The sequence below is a fragment of the Plecotus auritus genome, assembly GCF_963455305.1.
Source record: "Plecotus auritus genome assembly, chromosome: 9".
NCBI lineage: Eukaryota > Metazoa > Chordata > Mammalia > Chiroptera > Vespertilionidae > Plecotus > Plecotus auritus.
This window is the reverse complement of record NC_137783.1, coordinates 111994693-112012774: the sequence shown is the minus strand read 5'-3', so window position 1 is coordinate 112012774 and position 18082 is coordinate 111994693. Positions and strand designations below refer to the sequence as shown.

General features: G+C 45.2%; 1 protein-coding gene across 5 annotated transcripts in view; it reads left to right on the top strand.

The window, feature by feature from the left end:
• RNF121 (ring finger protein 121) overlaps positions 1–18082 on the top strand; it is a 77180-nt gene that overhangs the window by 6064 nt on the left and 53034 nt on the right. For all 5 annotated transcript variants that reach the window (XM_080641457.1, XM_080641458.1, XM_080641459.1 and 2 more), the window contains exon 2: positions 17773–17810. In XM_080641457.1, coding sequence (XP_080497583.1) covers positions 17779–17810 — 32 coding nt within the window. In that variant the 5' untranslated portion in view covers positions 17773–17778. The remainder of the gene's footprint in view (positions 1–17772; positions 17811–18082) is intronic.

Genomic DNA, 18082 nt, shown 5'->3' with positions numbered 1-18082 from the left:
TCACTGTTTTGGTTGTTGTTTTTTCTTTTGTGGGTCTCTCCCTCTAGACATTTGATACATGTTCTTTGTTTCCAGCTCTAAGGATTATCTGTGAAAGCCAAAATCTTATTGAGGGATTGAGGCATGTGTGACTGAAATTTAATCTTGGATATTTTACCATTTAATTTTGAATTTTTTAAAGGCATGTAAAATGAGTAGTAGCATGGTGTAGTGGGGGGAAAAACTAGAGTAGGAAACAGTAGACCTAGGTTTTAGACTAGGAGTAGCAGGTCCTGTGCATAAGTGTTTTATATGTATATTAATACCACAACCTTACAAGGCAAGTACTATTATTGTTATCCCCATTCTACAGATGTGGAAACAGGCATAGAGTATTTAACTTGTTTAATATCATACAACCACGTGACAGAGCTGGGGTTTAAATCCAAGAGGACTCTAGCACCTGTGCTCTTAAACTATCTGGGTAATATGAGTGGCTTTATCCTTTCCATATTGTCCACTAGACATTTTGTGTAAGTGTGGGACTTCATTTACAGAGGTGATTTGACTGGGGTCATGCTGTCTTCTTCTCCCCTAAGACTGGATTCTCTTTGAAAGTCCTATCCATACCTGTATTCCTTGTACTTGGCATAGAGCATGGTTCAATAAATGTGTGAAGATACAAACTCATGAAGGATTCCAATCTCCCTGTACCTCAGTTCTTCATCTGTAAAATAATAGGTTTGGATTAGATGACCTTCTGGAGGACAGCTTTGAAAGTCCTGGATCCTAGTGTCTAACTCTGCCTTGTGTTTCCTACAGTTCCTCTCAGGTACTCAATAAATACTAGTGAATGACTGGACAAATGAAGGTATAATTATTGTTAACAATCTGTGCTAATAATATTGGATGAGAGAAGAAAAATGGTGATAGGAAATCTGTAGACAAAAAGGCCTACATATGACCTGGAATTCCATAACCTTTGACTTTTTAAAAAAAATCCTCACCCAAGGTTATGTTTTTATTGATTTTAGAGAGAGAAGAATGGGGGGAGAGAGAGAAACATTGATCGGTTGCCTCCCATACATGCCCCAAACAGGGATCAAACCTGCAACCTTTTGGTGTATGGGTTGAAGCTTGAATGAACTGAAGCCACCTGGCCAGGACCATAACCTTTGACTTCTTAGGTGATCAGAGTCTCATACTCTGGCACACACCTGTGTACAGACAGTCTTTCCTGTTTGGTTTCCCATTATACTTCCCATCCCCAGCTCACTCTTGCTTTTTAAGTCATTTTTTTTTTAACCTTACTAGAGGCCCAGTGCATGAAATTCGTGCACGGGGTTGTGTGTCCCTCAGCCTAGCCTGCACCCTCTCCAATCTGGGACATCCCTCTCACAATCCAGGACTGCTGGCTCCCAAATGCTCGCCTGCCTGCCTTCCTGATTGCCCCTAACCGCTTCTGCCTGCCAGCCTGATCACCCCCTAACCACTCCCCTGCCAGCCTGATTGATGCCTAACTGCTCCCCTGCCAGCCTGTTTGCCCCTAACTGCCCTGCCCTGCAGACCTGGTCAACCCTAACTGCCCTCCCCTGTAGGCCCGGTCACCCTTAACTGCCCTCCCCTGAAGGCCTGGACCGCCCCCCAGCTGCTCTCCCCTGCAGGCCTGGGTCCCCCCCAACTGCCCTTCCCTGCAGGCCCGGTTGCCTCCAACTTCCCTCCTCTGCCTTCTTGGTCACCCGTAACTGCCCTCCCCTGCAGTCTTGATTGCCCACAACTGCCCTCCCTTGCAGGCCTGGTCCCTCCCAACTGCCCTCCCCTGCTGGCCATCTTGTGGCAGCCATCTTTTGTCCACATGGGGGCAGCCATCTTGTGTGTTGGAGTGATGGTCAATTTGCATATTACTCTTTTATTAGATAGGATGACTTAATAACTGATCTACTTCCAGAAGGAAATAAGGTGCCATCTGATCAATAAAGTGGGGTTGGAGAGAGAGGAAGAAAAGATGAAGACAAATGTTCTAACTCCTTGAGTGCAGGGACTATCTTTATCATGTCTGTACATTCCTCAGTTCTTGGCACATAGTAGACACCAATATATTTATTGAATAAATGAGAATGTTTGTAGGTATGGATTCTGCTAAAGATTAAGGAAGTGTTGACTAAACCACAAAGGCTAACTGACATACCTACTATCTATTCTGGTATAATACAATAGTGCCTGACAAATATTTGCTTACAAACTGCTTATGAAGTGTTTTCATTTTTAGTTAATGCCATATTGCTTCTTACCAGTGAGTTATAGGCACTGAATCTTGAGGCCCTGCTTTCTGCCACCATAAGCTCCCTATATAGATTTCTGTCAGCACTTACCATGTTGCATTGTTTGTCTCCCCCATTAGTCAGTCAGTGAACTCCTTGAGGGGACGTAACGGTATCATTCTTCATCTCTGTGTTCCCAGTACCTAACCTCTCACAGTAGCTAACAGAGTAGATATTCAAATGTTTATTGAGTTTGAATCTTAAATCTAGTCCATCCAATCCACCCATGTTGAACATCCCCAACAAGTGATCACTCAGTCTATGTTTAAACACCTCTAATGATAGCTTATCATTCTATAGTAAGTCTAAATCCTCTTTGAATACCTCTGTTGCAAAATTCTTCAAATTGGGCTAGAATTATTATTTCTGTAGCTTCAATGTTTTAGTCCTTTTTGTTCCTTTTCCCAGATCCTGCTTCTTTACATCTTTGACCCAAGGAGAGGCACAAGTGCTGGCAGAGAATGCCTCTGGGGAGTGTAGGTTCAGTCCACCTGGGGCTATTTGGCCCGAGAGCTTACAAGTTTATTCCATGAAAGCCAACCAAAGATCATCCATTTGGTGTCATTTTTCATCTCCATTTTATTTGTGTTTTCCCTTTTTGTTTTGTTAATCTTCAACTGAGGACATATTTTCTATTGATTTTTTTTTTTAGAGAGAGTGGGAGAAAGAGGATGGAGGAGAGAGAGAAACGTCAGTGTGAGAGAGACACATCAATTGGTTGCCCCGCAGAGGGGGGGAATTGAACCTGTAACCCAGGTGTGTGCCCTTGACTGGGAATTGAACCCATGACCCTTAGGTTTGCGGGCCAACGCTCTAACCACTTACCAACACTGGCCAGGGCTGTGTTTTCCTTTCTTTCTTTTTTTTTTTTTTTTAAACATGTGTGGATTCCTTTATTTCTTGAGGGTTGGGGAAGGTATTTCTTAATAATAGTTTTTTTTAAATATATTTTTATTGATTTCAGAGAGGAAGGGAGAGAGATAGAAACATCAATGATGAGAGGGAATCATTGATCAGCTCAACTACTCAGCCATGGGCCTGGCTGTTTTCCTTTCTTGACATCCTTTATGTCTTTGCTCCTCAGAGGTAAACATAAACTCATTAGTTCCCTCTAAAGTGCAACTTTCCCAAGGGGATGCAGAGTTATGGCCATGGGGCTTTTAGCCCTGGGCAACTAGAGAGAAACAGTGCAGAAAGGGGAAGCAGAGAGCTGGAGGCAGAGTGCATAAGCTCTGCTAAGGTTTGTGTTCCCTCTGCCCTTCCCCCTTCCAGTAGGGTGTTCTCAATAACTGAATGCCTCTGTTGCTTATGAGGCCTCCAGTGACGTTTTACTCTCCATTGCCCATATGATTGAGCCTAACCTCTTCTTGTGTCTGTTACTTAGGGCCTTGCAGAAACAATCTTTTCTCCTTTTATTCTAAGGGTAACAATAATAACTAACTTTTTTTTTTTTAAACATATTTTATTGATATTCTACAGAGAGGAAGGGAGAGGGATAGAGAGCTAGAAACATCGATGAGAGAGAAACATCGATCAACTGCCTCCTGCACACCCCCTACTGGTACATGCCCTTGACCGGAATCGAACCCGGGACCCCTCAGTCCACAGGCCGACGCTCTATCCACTGAGCCAAACTGGTTAGGGCTCGGCCTAACTTTTCTTTTTGATTAATCCTCACCCGAGAATATTTTTTCCATTGGTGTTTTGTTTTTTTTGTTTGTTTTTTTTTAAGAGAGAGTGGAAGGTAGGTGGAGAGACAGAGAGAAACATCGACGTGTGAGATGTGAGAGAGACACATCAATTGGTTGCCTCCTGCACGTGCCCCGGGCCCTAGGACCAGGACTAGATCCAGATTGCAACTGAAGTACTGTCCTTGACCAGAATTGACTGAGACCCTTCAGTTAATAAGGGCTGATACTCCAACCACTGAGCAAACCCAGCTAGGGAATAGCTAACTTTTTTAGTGCTTGCCATGGTCTAGGGCAGTGGTCGGCAAACTCATTAGTCAACAGAGCCAAATATCAACAGTACAATTATTGAAATTTATTTTGAGAGCCAAATTTTTTAAACTTTTACTAACGCCACTTCTTCAAAATAGACTCACCCAGGCCATGATATTTTGTGGAAGAGCCACACTCAAGGGGCCAAAGAGCCGCATGTGGCTCGCGAGCCGCAGTTTGCCGACCATGGGTCTAGGGTATGCTAAGCATTTTGCATGCATTAGCTCTTTTATTCTATTTTAATACTATTATTATCTTTACTTTCCAGATGAGGAAAACTGAGGCACAGCTAAGTAATTTATTAAGGGTTGCATAGCTTGTAAGTGGAGTTGGGATTTGACCCTGGCGATGTGACTCTGTAATCTCTATTGCTGGTGTAGTCTATAATATGGATTCACTATTTTCAAATTTAATTATGTATTTATTGAGCATTTAATTGTGCCAGGCATTTTATTTGGTCTTGGGAATTCATATATGGATAAAGAGACAAGCTATGCTTCAAGGTCCTTGCTCTTGTGAAGTTACTTCCTTTTTTTTTTTTTAATCCTCACCCGAGGAGATTTTTCCATTGATTTCTTAGAGAAGGAAAGACAGAAAGGAATATCAATGTGAGAGAAACACATTGATTGGTTGCCTCCTGCACATGTCCTGACGAGGGCCTGGGCCTGGGAGGATCCTGCAACCGAGGTACGTGCCCTTGACCGGAATCGAACCTGGGACCTTTCGGTCCGCAGTCTGTTGCTCTCCACTGAGCCAAACCGGCTCGGACTGAAGTTATTTTCTAATGGAGCATCAGAGTAGATAACAAATAAGTAACAAACAAGATAACTCCAAATGGTTATAAGTGCTCTGAGGGTGCTGTGATAGAGAAAGAGGCTGCTACTTTAAATAATGTTGTTATGGAATGCCTCCTAGGAGGTGATATTTGGACCAAGACCTGAATAATGAAGACCTAACACTTTAGATGGTATGAAGATTTGGAAGCAAACATGTGTCAGGTAGAGGGAGAAGTTGATGCTAATGAGCTAAGCATGTGTTGGGACCAAAAAGAAGGCCAATGTGACTGAATTATAGTAAGCAGGTGAAAAGTAGTACCATTTGAGGTCAGGAAGTTAGGCAGAGTCAGATCTGTAAGGACTTGTAGATACTGCTAAACATGTTGAATTTTATTGATTGTACAATGAAAAGATTTTGGATGGCTTTAAAAATAGAAGTTAAGTGAACGGATTTGCATTTTAAAAATGATGTTCCTGGCTGTTTTCAGGAATTGGATTGGGGGGCATTCAAGGAGAGCAATTAGACTATTGCAGCAGTGCACATGAGAAATGATAGCATTGTAGTTGGGAGTGGGGGTGGGTGGCAGCTGAGACCATGGAGAAAAGTGGATGAATTTAGAATGTGTTTTAAAGTAGAGTCTACAAGACTTGCTACTGAATTGGACATGGGATGTAAGAGAAAGAAAATAAGCTCAACTTTCAGGTTTTTTGGATTTGTTTTGCTCTGATTTGATCATTGGTTGATGGTGTCACTTGCTGAAACTGGAATGACCAGGGAAGAAATTTGGAGGGGGGAGGGAGGAAATATAAAAAATTCTATTTGGCCACATTAAGTTTGAGATGCTACTATTTAAACATCTAAGTGGCGGTGTTAATTAATTAGATAAGTGGAAATATGAATTTAGAACTCAGGGGAGATGTCTGAACATTGGTCTGGGACTCTAAAGCTCTGACATTTTATCCTAGTTCTATCACACAGTTGTTGGGCACTGTTAGGCAAGTCAGTAAGGCACTTTGAGCTGTAATATTATCAGCTTAAAATATTAATAAAGTTATTTGTTATGCCAGTCTCATGTCTATGGGGGGAGAATCCTGTTCACTCATTTATTCATTGATCAAACATACTCTGAGCCTTTACCAGGGCACTATTTTAGCTGTGAAGGATAATGAAGACATAGGCCCTGTCCTCAGGCTGCTCATAGTCTAGTGCAGTGGTTGGCAAACTGCGGCTCGTGAGCCACATGCAGCTCTTTGGCCCCTTGAGTGTGGCTCTTCCACAAAATACCACGGCCTGGGCGAGTCTGTTTTGAAGAAGTGGCGTTAGAAGAAGTTTAAGTTTAAAAAACTTGGCTCTCAAAATAAATTTCAGTCGTTGTACTGTTGATATTTGACTCTGTTGACTAATGAGTTTGCCAACCTCTGGTCTAGTGGAATGGTTAGTCATATAAACAGATGATGTAACAACTGCTGTGATACAGAGAAGCACAGAGATCTCTGGGAGCACAGAAAATGGTGGGCAAGGGATCAGGAAAGGCTTCCCAGAAGTGGCACTTTAGCTGGTATGAAAGATGACTAGAAAGTAATCAACTAAAGAAGGGAGGGAAGGGTCCTCTTGGCCGGAGGAACAACATGTGCAAGGTGGGAGGTGAGAGGGAGAGAATGGCACTGCCAGGGAACTGTGTGTAGTTTAGTATTACTGGAGAATCAGAGTAGAAGGTGGGGAGTAATCAGAAAGTAGGAAGACTGGAAAGGGAGACTTGTGTGAGATTATTGAGGCCTTATATGCTGTGCTAAGGAGTCTGGATTTTTATCTGTAACTAGTGGCCCGGTGCACAAAATTTGTGCACATTAAAAGGGTATTAATTAGAGGAAATAATTTAATATTGCTATTTGCCCTTTCTCTATAATAGAAGTGTCAGAGATGAAAGAAAATTAGTAAAATGTATATGAAAATCTTCCTCTTGTCAGAGTCTGGGGCGCACCACGGGACCCAGAGTCAAGTCCCCGCCTACCCACATGCGCTTCAAAATCGCATGAGACCCAGACCCAGTCGCGCCCCCCCCCCCCAATTGGGCTAGATCCAGACCCAGCCAGTCCCACCCTTGTCAAGCCCCGCTTGGTGGGGGGCATGGCCTGAGGTCCTCCATCAAGCCCTGCTAGGCAGGGGAGCGCAGCCTCAGGTCCCCCATCAAGCCCCACTGGCAGGGGGGCACAGCCTCAGGTCCCCCCGTCAAGCCCCGCTGGGTGGGGGGCGCAGTCTGAGTTTTCCCGACCCAGCACTGGGGATGCACCTTAAGGTCCCCTATCAAGCCCCGCTGGGTGGGGGGCATGGCCTGAGGTCCCCTGTCAAGCCCAGCCAGGCAGGGGGGCACAGCCTCAGGTCCCCCGGCCTGGTGCTGGGGTGGGGTGCGTGGCCTGAAGTCCCCTGTCAAGCCCCACCTGGTGGGGGGCGCGGTCTGAGGTCCCCCAGCCTGGCGCTGGGGCGGGGGGAGCAGCCTGAGGTCCCCTAGCCCAGCACCAGGACAGGAAGCGCACCTTGAGGTTCCCCTGTCAAGCCCTGCCGGGTGGGGGGCATGGCCTCAGGTCCCCCGGCCTGGCGCCGGGGTGGGGGATGCAGCCTGAGGTCCCCTGTCAAGCCTCACAGGGGTGGGGGAGGGTGTAGCTTCAGGTCCCTGCTGATTGCTCGTTAAGGTTCCTTATTGGAACTTGGCCTCAGCTGTGGGTGCAGCCATCTTTGTGACGGAGTGATGACAATTAGCATATTCCCTCTTTATTAGATAGGATAGGATGGATGATTAGCTACGGAAGAGCTTTAGGTGAGTGACATGGATCAGGTTTGCTTTAGAAAGATCACTCTGGGGACAGAAATGGAGAAGAGATTAAAGAGGCAGGGATTAATCCAGGTAAGGGACTTCCAGACTTATCTATTTTCAGAGTGCATGTACTTTCTGGTATATTATACATAGTACAGGGGAGCATATGTTAAGTGCCAGAGGAATTGCAGGACAGAGGAAGGTAAAACTGGAAAGATAGTCTGGGATCAGATTGTGGCCAGGTGTGGTCACAAGAGCTCACTTTCAGTGTTCTTGTTGAGAGCATTGTGCAGCCTGCTGAGGAGTTCTGACTTCCTTTTATAGGCAGCATTGGGACACCAGAAAATTTTGAACTTGGGTGACACAGTGACTGGCTAAGAAGGGTATGAGGTTGAAGGGCCTCATTTGTAACTTGAGTAATAAAAAGGAAGGAAAAGATGGTAGAGACATTTCCTTCCACACTGACCTAGGCCTTCTGGTACAACCACCTGTGTTCTTCATTCTCCCCAAAGCATCCTTTGGTCCTAGTTGTATGCTGTGTTAAGTTTGGAAAGTATTTATTGTTGTTATTAATGATCATGTAGGGTTTCATGTTAGTATTTGTCTTATGAGGAAGACTCACTTTCTAACTTAGTAGCCACAAAAGATGGGGCACTTTTGTTAGCTCTACATCTCTGATGTGGTCCAGATGCCAGCCTGTCTCTTTTCTTTATATCAAGTTCTGAGTTCCTTAAGAAGAAAGGTCACTTCAAGTCACTTGAAGCCAAAGTATCATTTACTGCTAGGAATGAGCATAGTTTGTGATTCTGTCATGTCCTTGATATCTCCCACTGGCCAAGGGATTGGAGGGAGGGGCCAGTATTCTAAGTGATGAAGAATTTTGATATCTACTTCTGAGTGTGGGCCACTGAAGGAATGGGTTATACAAAAGTTGCTTCTTTATTCTCAGAGAGAGTAGCTGTTTCGGGGGTGACTGATAGCAGTGAATATATACAGATTAAGTTCTGTTGGTTTCAGATGGTTTTCCCAGTTCCTCTGATTACTTCAGCAGCATCTCCATTGTTTGTTCAGGAGGGAATTATTCAATCTCTGTGTATTTCCAAAGTATGTGGTTTGTGTCTAGTGCTAGGTGTGAAGTATGAGAGGGATACTGAATGAGTAAGGCATTATGTAACATTCATCTAACATTTATTGGACACATCCAATGTGCCAGATTATGTGCCAGTTCTTTGAAACACAAAGATGAATAATATTCCAATGATTCTTGGACCACTTGACACCCAGTAGGATTGCTAAATGGGAGAAAATATCTGATGAAGAACACATGTTCAGAATATATAAAGACTCTTACAACTCAACAAGAAAAAGATAAATAACCCACTTAAAAATGGACAATCTGAATAGACTTTTTTCCAAAGAAAATATACATGAAAAGATTTTCAATATCATTTACCCATCAGCGATCCCACTTCATACCCACTATGATGCCATAATAAAAAACACATAACAACAAGTGTTGTTGAGAGTGTGGAGAAAATGGAACCCTCATACGTTGCTAGTGGAACTGTAAAATAGTATAGTGGCTGTGGAAAACAGTTTGGCAATTCTTAAGCATAGAGTTACCGTATGATCCAGTAATTCCACCTGTAGTTATATACTTGAGAAATTAAAACATATGTCAACACAAAAGCTTATACACAAATGTTCATAGCAATATCATTCATATTAGCCCCAAAGTAGAAGCAACCCAAATGTCTAAAAACTGATGGATAAATAAGATATATATCCATACAGTGGAATGTTACTTGGCAAGAAAAAAACAACTGATACATGCTATAACATGGATGATCCTTGGAAAAGATTATGCTATGTGAAAGAATCCTATCCAAAAGACCATATAGTATAAAACTTCATTTATATGAAAAGTCCAGAAAAGGCAAATCTATAGAGAAGTAGATTTGTGCTTGCCTAGGTTGGGTGTGGGAATAGGAAGTTGGCAAATGAGCATGAGGTGTGTTTTTTAGAGTGATGGAAATGATTTAAAAGATGATTGAGCAACTCTGTAAATATTGAATTATCCATCTTAAGTGGATACTATTCCTCAGTAAAGCTTTAAAAACAATCCTTGGCCTCAAGATGATTAGAGCCCAGCGATGGAAACAGACTCAGAAATTATTATAAAAGTAATAAATGTGACCTTGGAGGTACGTGCAAATTGCAAAATTTTGCAGGAGAACAGAGGAGGAAAGGAATTACTTCACCTGGGGAGATCTACTAGATTTTAAGCTCCTTGAGTGTGAAGCTGTTAGTTATTATTGTATCCCTGTCTAGAACTTAACATCTGATCAGTTAACAGTTGTCAAATGGATGTGTGAATGAATAAAGTTGGAGAATGTCTCACAATGGAATTGATATTTGAGCTGCATTTTAAAGAGTGAATAGAAATGAACTAGACGGTGAAGGTGAGGAAAGAATTCTAGTGGGAGAAGGCAGTAGCAGCTTTTAGTAGAAGCAGTGAGGGATATAAGGGAAGAATGGTAGGCAGTTCATTGTGGCTAGAGTGTAAGCCATTTGGTGGGGAGTGGTGAGATAAGTAGCTTGTTGGACCAAATTATGAAGTACCTTCCATGTCATGCAAAGGAGTTTGGACTTTAAGCCGAAGGTAATAGATGGTTATCAGAATTGGTCAAGGATACAGTCATATGTGTCTGATAAAGATCACTGTGGCTGCTTCTGTGTTATGAATCTGTTCTGGCAAGATCAGAGTTAGATCACCTTGAAAGTCACTGCATTAGTCTAGGAGAGAGCAAGGATAAAGTCTATACTAAGGTGGTGTGGCAATGAAAAATTCAAGAGAGATTTCCTAGGTGAGTTAATGTGATCAGTACCTGAATAGTCCAGATTAGGACTTCATAGAAAGGATAATTCTGTTCTGAAAGGGTTTCTGGAAGAGGTGGCATCTGCCTATTAAACATAATATAATATGTTTGGTTCTTATGGATGGATAGAAAAGTATAGAATGTGTGGGAAGCTGGTGTGCATATAGGAAAGAGTGAGAGAGGAGGACCAGGTGGAGAGGAAGCCAGTCTGAGAAATAACAAATTTGATAGGATAGGCATTGAGGAACCAAAAAAGCAAATGTTAGGCCCCCAAATTTGATAATTGTTGAATGGGAGATAGGTCATTAAACCTTTCTTCTACTTTTGTATATATTTGAAAAGTTTCATTTAAAAAAGCTTTACAACTCAGCTGCTTGGAGAATGTGCTGTCTATTGAAGGTAGGAGGGGTAGGGGTTGAGGGCAGACAGCAGCCACAGCAGTTATTACAGCTAGCATCTACTTTCACTTCACTGCCCAGAGTGTACTGTCCATGTTAGGCCTTTCTGTTTGGCTAAGCATGATCCCCAGATGATTTATGAGTTCTGAAAAGTGAGGTAGGTAGTTTTACTTTGATTTGTTGGCCTTGAATTCTTGGCAAGTCTAAGGAGCTGGAGAAAAAATGTGAATGAGAGGAGAACGGGAGCCACAAATATGGGTAGCCTGTGAACCTTTGGACTTCACTTGTTATTCCAGTTAACACAGCAGACCACAGTATCTGTGTCCACAAGATAGAGGCAGTCAGCCTGGTTGTTTTGCTGTATTCATACCAGGTTTAGAAGCTAGCTAATCTCTCCTTTCTCTGTGCTTACACAGCATTTTGTTTATATGTCAGTGTTATCCTTATCATATTATATTATGTTTAATAGCCTGTCCCTCTTCCTCCGACTGTGAATACCTCAAGAGCAAAGGTTGGACTTAGTCATCTCTAATGTTTTGTGAAAGAATGAGGTCTCTAGCTGCAAAGTTGATCAGTCTTTAAATTTTGGAAGGATCAGCTGAGACCTCTGAAATGCTAGGTTGCCCTGGTGGATGGAGTTCCAGAGTTTAGGTCCCTTTTCAGTTAGCAGGTACTTGAAGCCAGAGCAAGGGGCCATCCCCTGAGTGATGGATGCATATAGTAGTCACTTGGTACGCTTTCACTGATTTAATTTGGTCACAACCTGTTTGTTATATCACACCTCACCACACTGAAGGCATTTTAATTTAACTTCTGTGGAACTAAATAAACTGGGAGTTTGGAAAGCCAGAGTGTTATAGCTAACTTCAAAGCTTTGGAGTTAGACATATTTGGTGTGAATTACTACTTGAAAATCACCTAAGCCAGTGGTTGGCAAACTCATTAGTCAACAGAACGGCAAACCGCAGCTCGCAAGCCGCATGTGGCTCGCGAGCCACGGTTTGCCGACCACTGACCTAAGCCAATCCCCTCCCTCATTTTATATGTGGGGAAACTGAGGCATGGAGAGAAGTGCTCTGTTCTTTGGAATAAATCAAATAAATAGCCATGCCAGATTAGGACCTACAACTGTTTCTCTTCACTGAGAAAGGTAGTTGTTGCCCTGAAACCATTTCTTGGGGTAAAATGTGGGAATGAGTTAAACCCCAAGAATGAAGACATACCACATGGGCTAAGTTTCACTGTTCATCCCACCCAGCGTGTTCTGTTGTTGGAAACCTTTTGGGGAAACTAGAGCAGCGGTCGCCAACCTTTCGGACCTCATGGACCACCAGTGGTCCATGGACCACCGGTTGGCGACCGCTGAACTAGAGTATCTACATGTAGCAATGAAATAGCCTTTTTTTAAAAAAAACTCTTTCATATCTTTAGAACACTGCTACCAGAAATTATTTAATGCATATAAATATATGCTTATTTACATGTTTATTATGTCTTTTGCATTAGAATGCAAGTTTAAGTTTCATAAGGAAAGAGACTTTGTTTTATGTCTGTCTTGTGATTTAATGAATGAACAAATGAAGGAACAAAAAAATGTTTATTGGCTATCATCAAGATGCCAGGCACATGCTTCTCATGACTTTAGCATTTGTAGGTCAATGACATGTCTATTTTTTTGTTTGGATTTAATAATTTATGAGTGTAAATAAACCCTTCTTGAACACAGACTATACATTATTGTCAAATGATTGCCCAAAGACTTTATAGTGTTTATATGAGTAGAGTGAGGTTGCCTTTTTGTGTGTGTGTGGATTTAGGCAGTGTGAGATTTAGTGTGAACTTAATCCTCATGCTGTTTGATCAGATAGACCCATTAGAAAAGAGAATTTCACAGTGGGAGAAAAAAGAGACATATGTAATACTTTTAACAATAAAGATTTTTAAAAAGGGAAAAAAAGAAAGAAAAAGAAAAGAGAATCTCAGAGCAAAGTGACTTGGCAGCTTGGTGAGACAACAGGACCCAGGGCTAACTTATCCATTAGGTACAGTAGGCACAGTACTCAGGGATCCACAAAAATTGTCTGAATATATTTTTATTGATTTCAGAGAGGAAGGGAGAGGGAGAGACAAGGAGAGAGATATAGAAACATCAATGATAGAGAATTATTGACCAGCTACCTCCTGCATGCCCCCTACTGGGGATCAAGCCCACATTTCTGGACATGTGCCCTGACTGGGCATCAAACCCTGGTTCATAGGTGGACGTTCAACCACTAAACCACACCAGCTGGGCAAGAGTTCATTCTTTTTGGTGGCTGAGTAATATTCCATTGTATACATGTACCACAATTTCTTTATTCATTCATCTATTGATGGGACACTTAGGTTGCTTCCATACTTTGGCTATCCTATCTAATAAAAGAGTAATATGCAGATTGACCATCACTCCAACACACAAGATGGCTACCCCCATGTGGTCAAAGATCCTGCCCCCATGTGGACACAAGAAGGCCACCACAAGATGGCCAGCAGGGGAGGGCAGTTGGGAGGGACCAGGCCTGCAAGGGAGGGCAGTTGGGGGCAATCAAGACTGCAGGGGAGGGCAGTTACGGGTGACCCGGCTGGCAGAGGAGGGAAGTTGGGGGGGGACCCAGGCCTGCAGGGGAGAGCAGTTGGGGGCAAACAGGCTGGCAGGGGAGGGCAGTTAGGGGTGACCAGGCCTACAGGGGAGGGCAGTTAGGGGTGACCAGGCCTGCAGGGCAGGGCAGTTAGGGGCAAACAGGCTGGCAGGGGAGCAGTTAGGCATCAATCAGGCTGGCAGGGGAGTGGTTAGGGGGTGATCAGGCTGGCAGGCAGAAGCGGTTAGGGGCAATCAGGAAGGCAGGCAGGCGAGCATTTGGGAGCCAGCAGTCCTGGATTGTGAGGGGGATCCCAGATTGGAGAGCGTGGAGGCTGGGCTGAGGGACACCCACCCCATGCACAAATTTCGTGCACCAAGCCTCTAGTCCTATCTAATAAAAGAGTAATATGCAAATTGACCATCACTCCAACACACAAGATGGCCGCCCCCATGTGGACATAAGATGGCCGCCACAAGATGGCCAGCAGGGGAGGGCAGTTGTGGGCAATCAGGCCAGCAGAGGAGGGCAGTTGGGGGGGTCCAGGCCTTCAGGGGAGGGCAGGTGGGGGCGACCAGGCCAGTAGGGGAGGGCAGTTGGGGGCAACCAGGCCGGCAGGGGAGGGCAGTTGTGGGCAATCAGGCCAGCAGAGGAGGGCAGTTGGGAGGGACCAGGCCTGCAGGGGAGGGCAGTTGGGGGGGACCAGTCCTGCAGGGGAGGGCAGTTGGGGGGGACCAGGCCTGCAGGGGAGGGCAGTTGGGGGGGACCAGGCCTGCAGGGGAGGGCAGGTGGGGGCGACCAGGCCAGCAGGGGAGGGCAGTTGGGGGCAACCAGGCCTGCAGGGGAGGACAGTTAGGGGCAACCAGGCTGGCAGGGGAGGGCAGTTAGGGCAACCAGGCTGGCAAGGGAGGGCAGTTAGGTGTGACCAGGACGGGAGGGGAGGGCACTTAGGGGCAATCGGGCTGGCAGGGGAGCAGTTAGGCATCAATCAGGCTGGCAGGGGAGTGGTTAGGGAGTGATCAGGCTGGCAGGCAGAAGCGGTTAGGGGCAATCAGGAAGGCAGGCAGGCGAGCATTTGGGAGCCAGCAGTCCTGGATTGTGAGGGGGATGTCCGACTGATGGGATCGGGCCTAAATGGGCAGTTGGACATCCCTTGAGGGGTCCCAGATTGGAGAGGGTGTAGGCTGGGCTGAGGGACACCCCCCCCCTGCACAAATTTTGTGCACAGGGCCTCTAGTCCTATATAATAAAAGCCCAATATGCAAATTGTCCCCTCTACTGGAGTTCGGCTGGGAGTTCAACCGCTCAACTAGTCGCTATGATGTGCACTGACCACCAGGGGGCAGATGCTCCAACCAGTATGTTAGCTTGCTGAGGTTGCTGGTGGGCTGGACTGGAAAGTGAAGTGTGAGGTGAAAGCCCTCAGGAAGCTCCCAGGGTTTGGTCGAGCCAGGAGCCAGCAGGGACCGGGTGGTGGGGGAGGCTGCTATGCATGATCCTAGAGCCGTGGACTACCAGCCCCTCTGCAGCCTGTGGCGTTCTCAGGGCACAATTTATAATCTTCAGAGCCGCTTCTTTTTATTTGTTAAGTTTCACTAGCTACTCCAGGAGAGTGGTTAGCACCATTATGGAGTGGGGGATGGGCCAAGCAATCTCGGGCTCCTGGGGATGCAGCAGAGAAGGGGGTGGGGTTGAGTCAGAGAAACCGAGTCCAAACCTTGAAAGGAAGCGGGAGGTAGTGAGTGGGGGAGGGTGACAGCTGCTCAGGGGCCTAGAAAAGCTGCTGGGTAGGGGCAGCTGAGGAGCCCCACGGGACAGGCTCCATGTCCCTCTCTCCTCCTCCCTGTGACCTGTCACCCCAGCTATCCTCCAAGGCCCTGCCTGGGCTTGCCCTGCAGAGCTGCACAGATCTGCACTGCCTCACCCACACACCTAGCCCACTCCGTACAGCCCTGCCTTTGGGGAGCTCTGCCCCCGTAGGAGAAAGGGGGAGGCTGCAGACAGGAGGTCAAAGGAGGAGGGGGCATAGCAGGGCCCACCAAGTTAGATGGAGGGGAGGGAGGGAGAAACCCCACAGGACTGGGGACAGAGATGAGTGGGGAAGGAGGGCCATGTGGAAACATCGCCCTTAATTGAAGTAGAAATCCTGACCCCATTTTACAGACCCCAGCAGAGTGTGTGTATGTGTATGTGGGGGTGAAGACAAAGGAGGGTGTGAGGGCACTGGATGGATGGAGAGCAGCGATGTTTGATTCATGGCCTAAGCCAAAATATATAAATAAAAATAAATAAAAATATAAATATTTTTATTTATATATTTTTATTGATTTCGGAGAGGAAGGCAGAGGGAGAGATAGAAACATCAATGATGAGAGAGAATCGATCTGGGGATCGCTTCCCACACGCCCCTACTGGGGATTGAGCCCACAACCCAGGAATGTGCCCTTGACCAGAATCGAACCCAGGACCCTTCAGTCTGCAGGCCGTGGCTCTATCCACTGAGCAAAACCATCTAGGGCGACCCATGGCCTATTTAAAACTGCTGCAATAGGCTGAACAGGGGTCTTACCACGATAGTGTTACCTGATAATGAGGGTGTCTCTCCTTATGTTGGGGTAATCATAACTGCAGTGAAGTAAAGACACACCCATGGAGCCTGCAAAGGGTTTCCACGCACACAATGCAATTTACTTGGTGTGGCACCTGAAGAGGGTGAGCAGAACCTTGGAAGGACATGAGGTCTCCAAGACCAGGGGCTAGAGGGAAAGCATGTGCTGAGCATTCTGCGCTGTGAGTTATAATCTCTATGCACTGAGTGGCCAGATTATTATGATCTCTGAACCCATAATAATCTGGCCACTCAGTGTATATCCTATATAATAAAAGGCTAATATGCAAATTGTCCCCTCGACCAGGAGTTCGACCAGAAGGCAGGCCGGCCAACTGCCCATGTCCCCTCCCTCTGGCCAGGCTGGCTGGACCCCACCCATGCACGAATTCATGCACTGGGCCTCATATATATATCTATATCTATATCTATATCTATATATATATATATATATATATATATATATATATGTGTGTGTGTGTGTGTGTGTGTGTGTGTGTGTGTGTGTGTGTGTGTGTATTCATTCACACACACACACACACATATATACATACTGATACACTGAGTGGCCAGATTATTATGGGTTCAGAGATCATAATAATCTGGCCACTCAGTGTATATAAAAGTCTAATATGCTAAGTGTCCTGTCGGTCGACTGACTGGTCGCTATGACGTGCACTGACCACCAGGGAGCAGATGCTCCGACTGGTAGGTTAGCTTGCTGCTGGGGTCCAGCCAATCAGGACTGGGCAAGATGTGTCGGACACATCCTGGAGCCCTCCCGAGGTCCCTTCCCAGCCACCGGCCCAGTCGGAACTGGGCGAGATGGCCCTGATCAGCCCTGATCGCCAGCCAGGCGGAGGGACCCCACCCCCATACTCAATTGTTTGTATGCTTTATAACTTCATGGTTATGTTAGTTCTTTTCCTGGAACATATTTCTCTCATTTCCTCATCTGGGTAGTATTTCACATCTCACCTCCAGGAAGTTTTCACTAATCTGTCACACCACAGGTTGGATGAGAAGTCCCCCCCCCCTTTTTTTTCTTCCATAGCTAGTCTTCAATATCTAATAAAGAAATATTATGTTTTTATCTCATAGCTGTGAGAATCTTGGGAATTAGGTTCATTCTTTTGTCCTTATTGCTTAGCACAGACATGCAAAACAATGTCAGTCATAGACATGAGCCAGAGTTACTGGTTAGTTCTAGAAGGGAGAGATCAGTGGGGAATAGAGTACAAGGGAAGGCTTCATAGAAATCGTGACACTTAAAGCTATCTGTAATTCCTTGGCGGATATTGATGAATGTGTAAGCACCTTATTTTGGGCAGGGACAGCCTAAGACAGTAATGGATTTTTTTTGATGGTGTCTTTCTACAGGTTGATATGTCACACCTCTCGCCAGAGGAGCAATGGAGGTAAGTGTGACAGTGTGGGCCCCTCAGGCTGGGGACTATAGGATAATCCAACTAGTAGAGTTGTATATCTATTCTTTTTGCTTCCTTGTCTGTGGGAGACAGTGAGTCATGACCAGTAGGCTAGGTCTTTTGGGATTTTTTTCCAGTACATGGGTCACTTCTGGGTAGCTCCCTTGGTCCTGGGAAGCAAATGCATAAATGTACCAAACTATCTGGGTTTTAATACTAGTTGTACCATTTCCTAGCTAGGTGATCTTCGGCAGGTTACTTAA